Source organism: Rhyacophila brunnea, unplaced genomic scaffold, assembly GCF_057557595.1.
Source record: "Rhyacophila brunnea isolate RB1 unplaced genomic scaffold, BYU_Rbru_1.0 scaffold_6, whole genome shotgun sequence".
NCBI classification, from domain to species: domain Eukaryota; kingdom Metazoa; phylum Arthropoda; class Insecta; order Trichoptera; family Rhyacophilidae; genus Rhyacophila; species Rhyacophila brunnea.
This window is the reverse complement of record NW_028233276.1, coordinates 16,476,577-16,493,615: the sequence shown is the minus strand read 5'-3', so window position 1 is coordinate 16,493,615 and position 17,039 is coordinate 16,476,577. Positions and strand designations below refer to the sequence as shown.

General features: G+C 33.7%; 1 protein-coding gene across 1 annotated transcript; it reads left to right on the top strand.

Moving 5' to 3' along the window:
• The first annotated feature begins 3,109 nt into the window (after window positions 1–3,109).
• On the top strand, window positions 3,110–10,977 carry LOC147065291 (uncharacterized). Its single transcript, XM_085956418.1, has 7 exons — window positions 3,110–3,241; window positions 3,337–3,472; window positions 4,891–5,013; window positions 5,520–5,907; window positions 8,355–8,446; window positions 9,353–9,441; window positions 10,111–10,977. Exons 2-7 carry the CDS (start codon window positions 3,355–3,357, stop codon window positions 10,411–10,413), a joined length of 1,113 nt encoding a protein of 370 aa, XP_085812544.1. The 5' UTR covers window positions 3,110–3,241; window positions 3,337–3,354; the 3' UTR covers window positions 10,414–10,977.
• Window positions 10,978–17,039: the final 6,062 nt, after the last annotated feature.

Genomic DNA, 17,039 nt, shown 5'->3' with positions numbered 1-17,039 from the left:
TTTTTAATTTCTCGATCCTAAGGGTCTATGCAATCGTATATTTACATTAGACGTAATGATTATTCTTGAAAATGATTTGCCTGCAATTTTTTATACAATGCGATTTGTCATTATTTATGCATGAATTTCGTCGTTTCTGTTTGCGCATCGATTGATACATAAACATAATATGAAAAACCGAAGAAAATACACATGGCTATGTCGTCATTATTTTTCAATATTATATATAAGTACGTAAGTATATATTATTTATTTGTAAAACTTTTTTTATAAAAGACATTTTTTAAATAAATATAAAATAGTATTTTTTCTCTCTTCAAAATGAAACGTTCGCGTGCCATGCAAAATCATCTCGCGTACCACTGATGGCACGCGTGCCATAGGTTCGCCATCCCTGGTGTAAAAGAATGTTGAATGATATGCAAAATATCAGCATGTAGCGCCCTCGTTCAGTAGACAATTACTCATATTCATAGATTTATAGCAGCACGACTTTTAGAATAGGGCTGCAGGTATGCATAAGCTATAAGTACAATGACAAATTCTAGCTTTTATTATATTATCGACCCTGGTCATGTGTCAATTGACAAAATAATGTCATACATTTCTAATTGTAATTGTAATAATAAACACAAATATATATATTTTTTTATACTACCCATATTGTTTTATTTCAAACTCCAAATCAATGGTATAGAATTATATCAATAATATTTATCAAACTGGATTTATTTACGAACAGTGACGTCCCATGGGGGTAGGCAGATTGAGCGTCGCTTGGGGGCGGCAGTTACTCGAAGGGCGGCAAATCGAAGAGAATCATTTGGTATATATAGAAATAGCTACCTAAACTGAGTACTTCATAACGAAAATATCTTTCCTTTAAGAAAATCAGCACACTGGTTGGAAACAAAATGCATTAATTAATATAAAAGGGTTAACAGGACTGTGATTTTTTGTCGGGCTTGCGATGTCTAGTTTACTTCTGTTGCCCTTCGACGTCCTTGGTGACCAGAAACGACATGAACACGGATGGTAAAAAATATTGTACTTATACAAAAATGGGGCGGAATTATGGCGCTAGGGGCGGCATTTTGTCTAGGGACGTCACTGTTTACGAAGAATGATTTTTATTATAGAGTACAAAATTTGATGTTTCCATGAATGATAACAATATTCTTCAAACCCTAAAGATTCAACTCCTGAAATTGAGCCCATATCCAGAAAACGAGTGTTATCATGAAAACGGCGTTCAGAGATATTGGTAGTTAAACATTTCAGTTGGTTGTTGTGGAGATACCCGTTATCGAAAATATTTAATTCTGATGAATAAAAGTAGTTTGACTAATTGAGAACAAGGTTTATTAAACAAAAAAACTTTATTGGATAAACCACCATGTTTATAATAAAATATATGGTAACAAATTTAACGCTGTTTTTCCGTATAACATAAAATAATCGTACAACTCTGATTTTGATGGGAACATCCTTTACCATAAGTTTTTAAGTGAGTCACTTGAAGTGGTGTCTTCATCAGGAAATCCATTCCAACATTTATTGGGATAAATTCCAATATATTTTTTAACCTATCAGCACTTTGTTGGCTTCACAAAAGACAAACAAGACAAAATGTCTTTTATTTACTTTGCATTTTTGCAGATTTTATTTCCCATTTCCCAAAACTTGGAAAATGAATTATTTTGTTCAACGGCTGAAAAAATGTATTGCACAACTTCTGACAGCACTTACCCACATACAACAAAGTATATTTTCTTGATAATCTTTCCTTTAAAAGTTTTATAATTTTGACCACTATTCGTTTTGACATCATAATTAGTTTCATCTAAGACACGCTTTTTTTAGAACAAATAGATTCATATTTTATACTCTGAAGAGTAAAAAAATATGTATTGCAATAACAAATAGAAATGCCGCGAATGTCCGTAGGCATGAATTGTGTGTACAGTGCCGCAAACTTATCTGAAGAATTGATGGGGGAAGCACAGTCGAAAACTACCCAATCAAGACTCATGCAACTGGACAGAATCTGACATTGGAATGGCGTATTCAATATTATGACGTCCATATGGGTTCTAGCAGTTCCATTTTTGACCATTATTCAGATAAGTTGGTTGGACTGTATGTCGTGTATAGCATAGATATTATGGTATACGAATAAACAGCCTGCAACGTGTGGTCAGTTTGGGCTGTGTACTGCCACCTATTGTTAGAATATCGAAGTAATATTTGGTGAGTGCATGCATAGGTGTATGCCACGTAATTTAAATCGATTTACGAAAAAACAGCGTTATCGCGATAACACTCGTTTTCCGGATAAGGGCTCAATTAGTGTAAGACTAAATTAAATTTAAAACTAAAAAAACAGTACCGTTCCTGTCAAAGAGATTAGACTCTGTGCAATGTCTTTGGTTCCTTTACTTTTTAACATTCAGATTATTATTTTTTTAGTTGGAATTAGAGAAATTTTCTGTGTATCGCGGTGGCCTAAATTCACCTCACTTAACGGTAAGAAATTATAATTAAAATATTCGTAATTTTGTTCACATTCTCATCAAAGTGGTAACATCATACCAGTGTTGCCAACCGTACTATAATTATAGTATTTGTACTATAATTTTGGTCCGCGTACTATGTACGATATAAAATAGGTATAGTACGCCCAAAATACTATAATTTTGAAAATCGTACTATAATTTTATATAAAAGTACTATAATTCTGCATTTGCCATTTCGCAATCGAGTGGTCTTCGAAAATTTGGAAATCTGCGGCCCGCGGCGAAATATTTTTCCCAAAAAAAACAAGCCGACCACGAAAAATCGGGAACCTGCGGCCCGCGACGAAAATTTTTTCCTAAAAACAACAAGCCGACTATGAAAAATCGGGAAAATTTTCATTTTCAACAGATGACAACGCGTACTATATTTTATCTCCAAATACTATAATTTTGGAGGCTCTGTACTATAATTCCTCTTTCAAAATATGGCAGCACTGCATCATACCAATGTTTTGACGTTTCGTTTCGAGTTTTAAAAATGAGTGGTGTCTGTCGAATATGTTTACAAGCAGGAGCTTCTGTTCCTTTATTTCAGGCCATTATCGATGATATTTCGTTTCAAATGTTTCACAAATTCATATTATGTACTTCAGTCCAGGTGGGTAGATAATTGAACCGGAATGATATTATTTTATAATAACATTTTTTGCTGCCAAAACATGTAGGTACGCAAACCTATCACTCTTAATTTATTCAACTAAATTACTTATACATTAATACATTATTTATTACTTTGTATTTTTGCCAACTATTTTCTTAGGTCTCAGATACAGATACGATGCCGAAAGTATTGTGTGCAGTCTGCACCGAAAGGTTGGAAGATGCTTACAGATTGAGAGAACAGGCTCAAAGGAGTGATGCAAACTTGCGGCAACAATTAGGCCTCATCAAAATTGGTAGGTAATAGTGACATTCTCTAAACTTGCAATTTCCTGTATTGTGCCAGTATAGGAGTTCATTGAAAACAAATCCTGGTCATGTCTAGTGTTCAATTCATCATCATTAGGTGCACGAAAATCTGGGATGGATTCTGGCTTCTAGCAACTCTCGACACCTACACCAATGCAAACCTAGCTCATCTAGCCATCGAATATTTGACTTACCACATTGTACTATTTCAATGTGCGTTTGAAGCCAGACTTCATCCATTACCAGACTCACGTCCATACCTAATAGGTTGAGCAAGTGGCTAACACCCATTTCTCGTAAAAACAAAAAAGTAGTAATACAAACCTCCACTCTGCGGAGGCTCATATCGACTGCTTAATCTTCAAACCGGCTAACTCCATTTGGGAAAATTTAACTAGCAAGCGGATTATAACAATTCAAAAATACACTTGGAATTCTTTTTTTTACAAAGAAGCTGCACTATGAATTTTAGCTTCCCTTTTATATATACGGAAAATTTAAATAAAGAGCGGACCATTTATGATATTGACGCATTTATTTATAGGTTTAGGAATTTGAAATTTTGTGTGAGCATAGAAAACATGCTTTATAACAAAATGCCATCAAAATCTCATTTTTGGTCAAAAATGGAGTTAACTGGTTTGCAGATAAATCAGTCGATATGATACCGTCGGTGTTTTGTAAATAGGGCGAATTAACCAAAATGCTACTTTACAGGAGGAGGGTTTTTAACTTTTGACATTTATTTGTTTTTTACCTGTAGATGATTATAAATATTTAACAAGTTTATAATAAAGCTTAGAAAGAATACTGTCATTATAACAGGTATTATTATATAATATTTTAAAAGGCCTAATATGTCACATTTGCTTTTTATTTCGTAATTTTAATTAATTTAATTTTAATCGATTATCGTTTTTAAGTACTTTCCTGTGGAGATAAAAATTCGCCGTTTTTACACAACAAAGCTAGTGGGGTACATATTGTATTTTCATTAAAATCTCGATTTCGCCAAAATGGTTGATTCGCCCTTTTTACAAAACACCGACGATATTTTTAGGATCGGACATGATTCTTGGAAGTACATTATTATTCATATGGTGCGAATGACATAACTTACCCAGTCTCTCTTTTATGATGCATGCAGTTTGTTGATAGCAGCACTGGATGTTTTTTTTTAAACTAAAAAGTCACATTCGACCAATCTGCGGAGCCCCATTTGGCAATGTGTGTTTTGTGAATAATGATGACGTCACATCGAAGTATTCAACACGTTGCAGACGAGACGAGTTTTGATGTGTGAGCGGCTTAGTGTTAAGTTTGATCTAGCAAACTAGACTAAATATTGTAGAGAGCTGAATTTTTGAAATCCGCCATAATATTGTGTTAACTATGTTCTTTACAGAATATCCCAATGAAAATATTTGGAATCGAGAAATACTACCACATAAAAAGGAAACTTTAGAAAAGGTCACTATATCCACAGAATATGGCAATAACGATCAATCGTCTAACGGAGATCAGAATGGTTTGTAAAATGCAGATAGTTTATTTTTTTAGAAAATATAATTCAATTACCACACTGATTGACATGGATAAAAAACATCTTGCATTTTGTTGTCATAGGGTAACTTTCCGTTGGCAGCTCGGAAAAGCTAAGAGAACGTCTCCAATCTAGTTCTGAAAGGAAAATTTTCAATTGGTTGCTCAGAACATACATTTTTTAGGTCGCTGTGAATTAATCTTTATACACGATGGGTGCTGTAAAATGGAATAACTTAGAAACCAATGCATTAGCATTACCGGATCCAAAAACATTCATAAAAATTAAATTATGAATGCTAAATGCTAGTAAACCTAGATATAATATATATAGTAAATATTTGTATGTATATAGGTAACATGTCCGATCTTAATAAGATTATATGGCCCTTCACGGAGTGGAGGTTTGTATTAATAGATTTGTTGTATTTGTGAGAAATGGATGTTAGCGACTTGCTCAACCTTATTTATTCTTATGTGATGGCTTTCCAGGAATCGCTGACGATTTTGACGATGTGAAATGTGTGAACGATGGACTGGATATTAGATTGAAACCACTTCTAAGGGAAACCATTCTCAAAGTATCCAAAAGTAAATCAGTTGCATGCTTGATGGCTGGCGATATAAAAGTAACTAAATTATGTAAGAAACAACTGAAGAAATCCAGAAATAATAACCGTACCAATAGCAAGAATGCTGTCAGCACTCGAAAAAAACGCAGTGGATTATCGGTATATAAGATAGTTCAAAAAACAAGAAATAATTCTGAAAATCAAAACATAGACACCAAGATTTCTTATGAATGCCAAGATTGTCCCAAGGTTTTTTCTGACTATTCTACTTGCAAAACGCATATGGAGGAAGACCATCCAAAATTCAAGTGAGTTATTGACACAGAAGAGAATATATTTATATGAACAAAATGTAATCGAAAACACCCAACTAGTTTCAAATCTTGGGTGCCATAATATATCCATATACCGAGATATAAATTTTGGCTCTGGGGATTAAAATGGTACAAGTTGCATAACAAATAAAATAATAAATTTGTTATAAAATAATAAAATAGTTACTAGCATGAGATAGGATTCAAACATTCTTTAAAAAGCTATTAACAATTCATTCCTAACATTGGATTGCACTCTGGAAAATCCTGTGTAAAAATGGTATTATTTACACCAACAATTTTTTTTTTCAACGATTCAAAAATTAACGTAATTTTGAAAGCGCGAGCAGAGAGCATTGCAAACACTGCTGGTTAATTTCGTTCCAAGTAAATAGGATGAATATAATGTAGTTGGTGGAGCACATGGATGCAAATCCTAGAGACGCGGATTCGAATCCCGCTAGTTGCCGTATTTGTTTGAAAAGATTTTCCTTAGATATTGGTTATATATTTCAATGGTGTTTTCAAACTATGGATATTATTTTCATAGCAACATATCAAGTTGAAATATTTTATAAACATAAAAAAAGAATCAACATTCAAAAAACTTCTACACCGTACTTACTCTGTAAGCATTTTAATCCCAATATTAGTTTCAACTCCTATATATTATATTAATACTATCGACCGAACGTACTTGATGGAATTTGAATTTAAATTCTATTGGATTCAAGCTCTGTACTGTTCCATTTAAGTCGTTTTTTGCGACCCGGGTTTCGCCTTTCGGCATCTTCAGGCGTCGTGTACACTCACCAAAGGTAAACACATACTTTTTTCCTATATATAAGTTGTTCAGTTGTACCCGAGGGGCACTAAATGACCACAGGGATGCCCTAAAACCCCTGGATCGAAGCACTCATAAATTTTGGTGGATGTACGTGGAAGCAAAGAACTAAGGATCAAGAGGAGTGGAAGTAGCGGATGATGATATAAGTTGTTATTATTTTCATGGTAACTTCTAAGTTATATTAGCTACTTAGCCAGACTTTTACCCCCTTCAAAGTTTAAAAACAACAAATACTTATTACCTACAATTTTTTTCTGCATAAATCTTCACTGGAGAGCCAGACCTCTTTTACTGAAAGTTGAAAAAAGTCTTACAGATATTACAATTCAAAGTCAGTTTACTTGACATGGTTACCTATGCACTTGAATCCTTTTAATCATCAACTCATTAATTATTTTCCCGGGGCCCGGTCTTAAAGTAATTGGACTGATTAGGCCTAACCGGCCTCGTACCCTGGAGGGCCTCGCGCCCTAAGTGACTTTGAGTGATGCAAAAAAATGAAACTATAGAACAAAATTGTTATTTAATTTCAATAAAATATTTGAGTATATAATATTATGAAACATTTAAAGCGTGTGGTTCTTGTGCGTAGAATTTTTTCTTTCGAGAACTGTGTGTTAATAATAAACCTATTTAGGACCATTATTGAAAAACACTATCAAAATAAACTCATTGGCATCATGGAATACGCATTAGGTACAACTAGAGTTGGGTTTCGAGAATTTGCAATGGGAGGAAATTCTCGAGAGATTTTCAAGATTTTTCATCCTGATTTTTGAGAATTAAAATTTTCAACATTTTGGGAAATCTCGGATCTCGAGTCTTTTCTCGAGATTCGGAATTTCTTTATTATCAAATATTAATTGAAAAAACGTTTTTTTTAAATTGAAATAAAATTAACAGAATTTGAGTTCGAGTGTGTGCGATCGTGTGATTTTAAAAACGAACTAAATAAATATGAAAAAAGTGGACAGAAAACACAAAACGTTCAAAGACTGATCGGGGCATTTAACACAATTAAGCCAACGTCGACTCAAAATGACCGCAATTTTTAGAGATCAGGGAATTTTGTGTCTCAAAAGCGTACGCAATTGTCAGACGCAGCCATTGACAGTCTGTTTTTTTTTGAAATTCTATTATAAATAAGTAGGTAATATTTAAAAAAAAATTTTTTTCCTACATCTATTAAGGTTTTTTTAATAATCTCGATATCTCGAGAATTCTTTTCTGAAAATCCCGAATCTCGAGAATTCAAAGTTTCACCATTTCGGGAAATCCCGAATCTCAAGATTGAGATTTTCTCGGGCAATACCCAACTCTAGGTTCAACACAATACTGTTCGATGAATATTTTCCGTATTTTACTGTGTTTTCATCTAATTATTGGTGCGGTAAATTGTTATAATACAGTTATCTGGATGGGAAACTAGTATACTTAGGGGCCTAGCGCACATATTCCGATCGAACCTTGCACTTACTAGGTCCGGCCCTGATCTTCTCTATAGATGTTAACCAATTACTGCAGTACCTTTGTTTTTTGCAGATTTTATATTTCAATGTCATGCTTTTGTCTTTCATTATTCTATTGTTTTTAGGAAAATCCCTGAAAACAAATTTATGTGCGAAACATGTGGCAAGACATGTCCGGGTGTTTATGCCCTTGAATTACACATGCGGGTGCACACAGGTGCGTTGAATTTTTTTTTTACAGATTCCCTCAAATATTTTATAGAAAATGCAGCTTATACGTTTTCGCACTTGCAAATCGATAAACCATCATTTTGATGGGCATTTTTGGACTCTCCGTAACATTTCGTCACAAAATATTTCACCCACCTGTCTAAATTAGGTCACATTTTTAAACCTTCACCATTTGTGAAAAAATAAGTTTGTAGAAAATGATCGATTTTAGTAGTTATACCATACCTAATGTCATATTGGAATATTTTATTAGCTTTATGACTTCCCTTTGTCATAAATCGTCACATTATATCAGACTCTCCTAAAAAATGTGTACCTAGGCAACATTGCATATGTTTAAAAAAATTACATTATGTCAAGGTCTACGATATCATATTCCCAGGCCAAAAAAGGTTAACCATTTGTGTCCCAGATTGGACTATGAAAACACAAATCATTTTGTCATGTATTTATCAAGAACCTATACAGTTACTGCACCATAATATAATAAATGCATAATATAACACCTTCAGTTTATCTTGTAAAACTTATATATAAATCCAATTTTGATCAAAAATTAATTTTTTATTGAATTCGTTATTATCCATTATTCATTTCAATAATAACATCGTAATTTTTGTCCGCACAACTGAAAAAATTACATGCATCGTAAATACCAGCAATCAATCGTCAGTATAATTATTAAGTATAGAGAGTTTGTTTTTCGTTGAAATTCAGATCATTTATCCTGAAAAATTTGTTGTTTCGGATTTAAGAGATTTACAAGATAGAGTGACGATAAATATGTTAAATCTCCTGACATAGTGGTTGTTTGTGTAGGCTTAAACATACAAGTTAAAGGATTTTACGCATTTACAGTTGCTGAAACTAATGTAGTTCATTGTCATTCCAGGTGACAGACCATTCATTTGTACAGTTTGTGAAAAAAGATTTATACATGCGGGTAATCTAAAAAATCATGTCGTAGCCGTACACCGTAAGGTAAATTAACACATGTATATTACTATTTGATTTCAATATTACAAACTGTTTATTTTCATTAAATTATTTGATAATCAAGACTGAATACTACACAAGATTTAAGAAGGTATCATTCATCATTGATAATTTATTAGGAACACCATCAGAAACATACATCCGATTGGGAATAGACTAATTTTGTCCGAGGACCAAATGCATAGTGACACGTAATTGGCCTTAAGCAACTTTTAACATTATGCCACTGAAATCGATGTCTTAATGGAAGTGAGAAAAGCAGGCAACATTTTTATTGTTGATATTATTCTTATTAGAACATCAGTTGAGGCTAACTCTGCATTTGGCCATAAGATTTTTCAATATTTTTTTTAAATGTATGTTTCTGAGGATGTTATAAATTATTTATACTGTATACCTGTCTACTATCATCGTGTATTGCTGAGGTGAGTGACCCTATCTCCCGTCAAGTGCAAGAAGTATAGGATTTTTTTACTAAAATCGGTTGATGGCAATTCACTCATTGCTTTAAAACATGAATTAAAACTAGGTTGACATGTGCAACCCATACATCAGAAGCCGAGTGTATTATCCACTGCGGTAGACACTAGATATGATAACTGTACGTTATTCGAAGGTAGTATAATTTTCTAATAGTGAATCCTCTGTCTCTAGGAGAAACCCTTCGAGTGTAAGCATTGCCCGAGCCGCTTTTCTTGTCCATCAAGTCTACATAAACACACCAAAATCCATACAGGAGAGCGTAAATATCCTTGCGGGTTGTGTGAAAAGCGGTTTATAGTCAGTACCGCACGCAAAAGACATCAATTGCTACATACCCAAGCGAAACCGTACATGTGTAAAATTTGTAAGGGTACTTATACGCGGCATGAAAATTTAAAGTCACATGTTACGAAAACCCATCTTGAAGTTTCCACAGAAGAAATGGCCAATTATTGTGAGAAAATCGCTTATTAAATGAAGTATGTATGTCAATATGAATATGCATAACAATCATGCAATATAATTTAAAATTTTGAAATGAGTTTAGGGAAAATTAGAATTGAACTAAAACTTAATTGCTGTGTAAATGAAGTCACGTAGGACTTCATTTCCAAGCAGCCCTATTCTATTATTCATGTGTAATATGAAATTAAGCACTTGGGCTAGCCCAAAAGTGTACGCCCATTTTTTTATTATGGTAATATTAACCGCGTACAAGTGCTATATTTCATGTTATAGAAATACCAATATAAATTGTCCAGTGTTCGAATTTAGAAGCTAAGGTAATAGTATAAAAGAATGTTAAATGATATGCCAAATGTCAGCATGTAGCGCCCCTATTCAGTAAACAATTGCTCATACTCGTAGATTTATAATAGCATGACTGTTAAAATAGGGCTGCAGGTATGCATAAGCTATAAGTACAATGACAAATTCTAGCCTCTATATTATATTATCGAACCTGTTCATGTATGTCAATTGACAAAATAATGTCATACATTTCTAACCGTCTAATAATAAACACAAATATACATTATATATTTTTATATTACTCATATTGTTTTATTTCAAACTCCATTTCACCTCGTACAAATTTACATGAATGATAACAATATTCTTCAAACTGTAAAGATTCAACCCAAGACATTCAAAGAAGACCAAATTAAAATTCCCATTTCCTTATTTATTATAATCACAAAAACACCCTAAGTGTCCGATACAATAACAGTATCGTATCAGAAGAAAATTATTGATATTTGCAAGCAGCGATACCAAAATATCAATACTTTTGAATTAATATCTGTACGTTAGAGGATTAACCACGGAAGTCCAGTTTTTACCGTTTCTGAGTTAAATATGCAGAAAATTTTCTTTTATTTCATTACACAAATGAATGCAACACTGAAGTCCATAAGTAGTAAATTAACCGATATAGCTAATTAATAAATCACTGAAGTCCAATTCATTTTAGTGCATGAACAACGGGTGTCCTTTTTACGATGTTTATGCTCTAAGAAAAATGTTAATAAACCATTATAATAATTCCATAAACACGGAAGTCCATCAAACGTTAGGTAGGTACGTATTATCTATACTATAATTTTCGTTTTTCTTTGTAAAAATCCACGCGTGCAGATTTCGACAAAATTTGGACCGTAGACGGGGGCTGACGAGCCGGAGTGCGTGGTCGGGGTCTCAAATTTCAGATTTAACCCGTTGCACCCCGGGGACAGTTTACAGTTTTTGCGGAAAAAAAGTCGCCGCGTACAAGGTCTTGAAACGCGGAAGTTAATGCTGCAACCCCCATTTTTTATTGAAAATGTCGCTAGAATGTGTACATTTAAAAAATATTGGCGTTTATTTCAGCTTGATTGGAGGTCAAATGGCAAAGTTAGACTAGAAAAATTAATAACCGCCAGGTTGGCGCAGGCGACGTGTTACGCGTAGATCGGAATGCTTCACTCACGGACAATAATAGTATGTAGTGGCATCAGAGCCAGAGTGCGTGGTCGGAGTCCCGAATTTCAGTTTTAACCCGTTGCACCCCGGGGACAGTTTTATAATAATAAATAGAATTTGTACTACTTTTTTAGATATTTAAATGCAATAAATGTACAAAAAAATAAAAATCAAAAATATTAGATATATATTTTTTTTAAATTCAATCCCTTGCACTCTACGTAACTCCCGGGCAGCGCCGGGTGTTACAGCTAGTTATACATAAATAAGTATTACAAAAATGTTTGATTTATTCTTCAAAGAATACAACCACATAAATGAACCCAAAATTATGGCTCTATCGCCATATAGCTATTCAAAATGGATTTTTAATTAAATAAAATAAAAAATTAATTCGGGTTTGATTTGCCAAGCAATGATACCTGTGATGCCTGCGATAGCCCTAAGATGAGTCTTAAAGATGTCAATACATATTTCTTTTGAAGAAAAAGAAATTCAAAACCTTTTGTAAGACCACATACAGGAAGCAGCTGCAATTAAATAAAATTGATAAAACTCTTGCAACAGAAAAAATTACCAGTATGAAAGTAATACTGGTTGACTTTGAGAAGTGTTTACCTACTCCATATAGTTTCCATCTGAGAAAATTGTGGACCCTGAATTTTACATACGATGATGCAAGTGGTGAGTGAGACACAACACTGATGTGGATGAAATAAAAAGTGGAAGGGGTGACAATAAGATCGGCTGCTGCTTGATGAAATGGGTATCTAGCAATGTTTTAGCAAATATTGAAGAGCTGACGATTTGGTATGATAATTAATTGCCCTGGCCAAAATAGGAATATCATGATTGTTTTTTCATATACCTAGTTTCTGAAAACCATTCCTACGCTTAAAATCATAAATCACAAATTCCTATTACGAGGCCATACACACATGGAGATAAACACTGATCACTCTATAACAGAACGTCAAAAAAGATGCTGAACGGTATGCAGATTGTCACTCCATGGGTTGGGTTCAGTTTGTAGGGACATGTAAAACAATTATTGCTCTTTGTATGCATCATCTTCAGCTACTTTTGTGGCTAGAAAAAATAATATTGATGGCACACCTTTTTTTTCTTTTTTATTTATATCTTAAGATGGCGCTGGTTATCTACGTTATAAGGCGAAGTTCTCCGATGAAGATTTCCAAACTGTGGACCTCCGACCTTCTCGCTCGCCGTAAAACGCCGCAAACTTTTTAAAAGCTGACAAATTTTCCCCCGTAGATACCAAGTCGCAATGGCCGACCGATCCAACTGAGAGTCGAACCGACTTGAGAAGCTCTTCCCTTTCAACCGACATAATATGGGGACACTCCCAAAGGATGTGATCGGCATCCTGCAATTCGGCACATAAGCAAGTCGGAGATTCTATTAGACCAAGAGATTCGAGGCAAAACCACCGTGTCCGGTTAAGATCTGCAAACTATGAAACAATGGATATCTCCAGAATTTTATGATAGAATTCCACATAATTCCTCATCAGCTGATGTCCCGGAATAATTCTCATTGCGTTGATTTTTTTCTAGAGCAATAAATAAATTTCGAATAATCTTGTACTTATGTGAATTAAAAAATATATAATTCCTTTTCATATTTAGACTTACTGAAATATTTTGTGTATTTATAATAAAATAATTATTAATAATATGATGTACAGGAAATAAAAATAATTTATACTTATATGGACTTCCGTGTATTATCTATAGGTGAAGTATTGCTTAATAGTACTTCTACATTATGTGTTAGAACATAAAACACGGAAGTCCATTAATTTATTAATTCTAAATAATTTGGTATTTCTATCTATACTATGGTCAAAAATAAATTTAATTATGAATAATACCATTTACAGACCCTAATTACTATAGTTCTTTAAAAAGTTATAGAGTTTCAAACATTAAACCTACACTAAAATCACTCTCCTGAACAAAAGTCCAAACGTGACTTCCGTGTTTCATCTTCTAACGTATTGATATGTATTACAAAAATGTAGAAAACTGCAAGAATTTTTTTACAATATAATGTACAAGTACCATAGACAGAAACAATGGTGATCGTTGTTAAACATTATTCACTATAAGTATGTAGAGGTATACAGACTCAAATATCCCTTAGCCGTTAAATCGCCATTAATTATAATTTAACAATATTGTCACGTAAAGGCAGAAAAATACATCACAATGTCGTTTTGAATTTTGGGTTTGCGAATTAAACATACCATCTCTTCAACATGGGCTCGAAGCAATTAATAATGCAGTGCAAAACCCGCGAGTATGCATGCCATTGGGATGCGGATATACTCTAGAGTCTAGACCATAGTTTCTTAACTGGTGGTCCGCGAAGATTTTTGGATGGGCCGCAAAAATTTTCTGTAGTTCAAAAATAGTTGCCTAGAAACCCAACATTTGAAGTGGGATTGTATTATATTTCGACAATTGTTTCAAAAATAGTGTAGATATAAATATTTATTATTTTATTCCCATATTGATGGTCCGCAAAAGGTTTTTTGATTTTTTTGCGGTCCGCGGATGTAAAAAGGTTAAGAAACATTGCTCTAGACTGCACCTGTATGAGTTTTTCCATCAAGTGTAAAGTTTTGGCAGGGTTATGCAGATTCAAGTGCAAATCGTCTCTTAGGGTTGACCTCACACTATATTACATCATAAATGCTCTAAATTTTGCATTCCTTTGAAATGCAAAGTGTTAAGTATAGCACGGAAACACACAGCCAAGAGGATATTATAAAGTGATTGAGGTTGCGAAGCTGATAAAATGGCTATATTCCGGAGATGTGCAGTCATACGGTGGTACCTGGTACCCAAAGGGCAGCAAGCGACCACAGGGACGTCCTATAACTCGCTTGATCGATGAACTGATTAATTTCATTGAAGAACTAGGTACTGAGAAGATAGGAAGGAAGGAGCTAGGGGAAGCCTTCACTCGGAAGTGAATCCACCCCGTCTGTTGATAATAGGTACTTATGATTATGGGAAGTACTATATACATTACAGTTTAAAACATAACAACCATAATGAACTAGGTTAGAAGGAGAAAGGAATGTAGATACATGCCACAAAATCATATATTTTTGTAATAAAATGAAAATGTAAGTACAGGAGGACCTCGACTTTCGCAGATAATTGGTTCCTGAAAAGGTGTGCGAATGTTGAATGTTCGAAAGTAGAGGGAAGTAAAAAAAAAATTAAATAGTGTGTATTTTGAAATATTATAAGATGTTTAAGAGACATGTTTAAGTGGGATTTGCGGGTGTTTCCCTTAAAAAGTTCTTCTTTATTTTATTTTAAATGGTAAATCATTAAATTTACAATATTGCTTAACTGCTGGCATGAAATGTAAAGTGAACCAATCTTTTAATATTAACGCAGTAAACCTAGGCTTTCTTATTTGATTACTGGAAGCAATTCTTTATACTTCCCTTTCAGTGCTTTGGGATTTTCTGGTTGATAAATTAACATTGGCATCAATTTTAAATCACCAGCCAAGTTTCCACCAAGAAGCAATGTCAATCGGTTTTTAGAAGGTTTATGCCCAGGGGCAACTGATTCTTCCTTAGTTAAGAATGTACAACTAGGCATTTTTTTCTAAAATAAACCTGTGTCATCTACATTAAATATTTGGCTAGAGGAATATTCTCCATCTTCAATAATTTTGGATAATGAGGAAATAAATTCTTTTGCAGCATCTTTATCCGCATCAGCCGATTCTCCAGTGAATTTAATATAAACCAACCGTTACTTGCTTGAAAAATCGTGTTAGAATCTTCTTTTAATCTAGCCTTTGTGCAAACTAAGAGCCTTCGCTTGAATAATTGAAACATTCAGAGGGACATCTTTTTGATGTTGGTCGTCGATCCATGATGACAAATATTTTTCCATTTCATCCATAACTATGCCGTGTTTTTTGGAAACAACCTTTAAAGATATATTTCCACAATTTTGAACATATTCCTTAATTTTATTTTTACTTTTCAAAATTGAACATATCGTAGTAGACCTGTTTGTATCATACGAACATCCGATTGAAGCAAAAGATTCACCGCAATCAGAACGTCATGTGAAGTTTATAAATCATTGATTTCTCTTCGTTCGTATCAACACTGCAGTTTTTCCGTTTCTCACTCATGTTTATAAATATTTAGGGTGAAATATTTTAAATGAATAAAATTAGCAAAATGCACAACATGACACGCCCGCACGCGCTCCTGCGGAAGAATATCTATGGGAAGCAGTGTTGCCATATTTTGAAAGTGGAATTATAGTACAGAGCCTCCAAAATTATAGTATTTGGAGATAAAATATAGTACGCGTTGTCATCTGTTTTTTCGTGGTCGGCTTGTTTTTTTTGGGAAAAATATTTCGCCGCGGGCCGCAGATTTCCAAATTTTCAAAGACCACTCGATTGCGAAATGGCAAATGCAGAATTATAGTACTTTTATATAAAATTATAGTACGATTTTCAAAATTATAGTATTTTGGGCGTACTATACCTATTTTATATCGTACATAGTACGCGGACCAAAATTATAGTACAAATACTATAATTATAGTACGGTTGGCAACACTGATGGGAAGAATAAACCTATCCTAGCTAGCTCACAAGCAAAGTGACGGGTGCGAGCAGGATGCAAGTGACGCAAGAAATGCACTACGAAACGATTTTTTTTAAAATGTGCGAAATAGCGAATTGTGCGAAAGTCGAACGTTCGTAAGTCGAGGTCCGCCTGTACCTTCTGGAAGAATTCAGAATGATATAAAAGTAGGTAGGTATTAGAAAAGATTATTTTGTTATAAATTACTGAAAAATAATTTAATTCAAATCAATTTAATTGGAACATCACTCACTCTCAAGAAAATAATCTTTGTGATTATTTTTTACAAGAACAAAGAACAAAGATCAAAGATAAATTTTGTATTTTTAACTAAAAAAATTAATGCAATCGAGATTGGTCTGTTTCTTCCAAAGAGATTGAAGAAGAAGAAATTGAAGGCAATACTGCAACATGGGAAATTCTTAAAATTATTTCTGGCAAGTAGCAACATTGAATTGTTTCTATTTTGACAGTCCACTTT

What these genes read in the sequence shown, in the direction of transcription:
- LOC147065291 (XM_085956418.1), top strand. Translation starts at nt 3,355, where the DNA reads ATGCCGAAAGTATTGTGTGCAGTCTGCACCGAAAGGTTGGAAGATGCT. An exon ending in GTCTAACGGAGATCAGAATG is followed by an intron (nt 5,014 to 5,519) that starts GTTTGTAAAATG and finishes ATGGCTTTCCAG; the next exon opens with GAATCGCTGACGATTTTGAC. An exon ending in ACACATGCGGGTGCACACAG is followed by an intron (nt 8,447 to 9,352) that starts GTGCGTTGAATT and finishes TTGTCATTCCAG; the next exon opens with GTGACAGACCATTCATTTGT.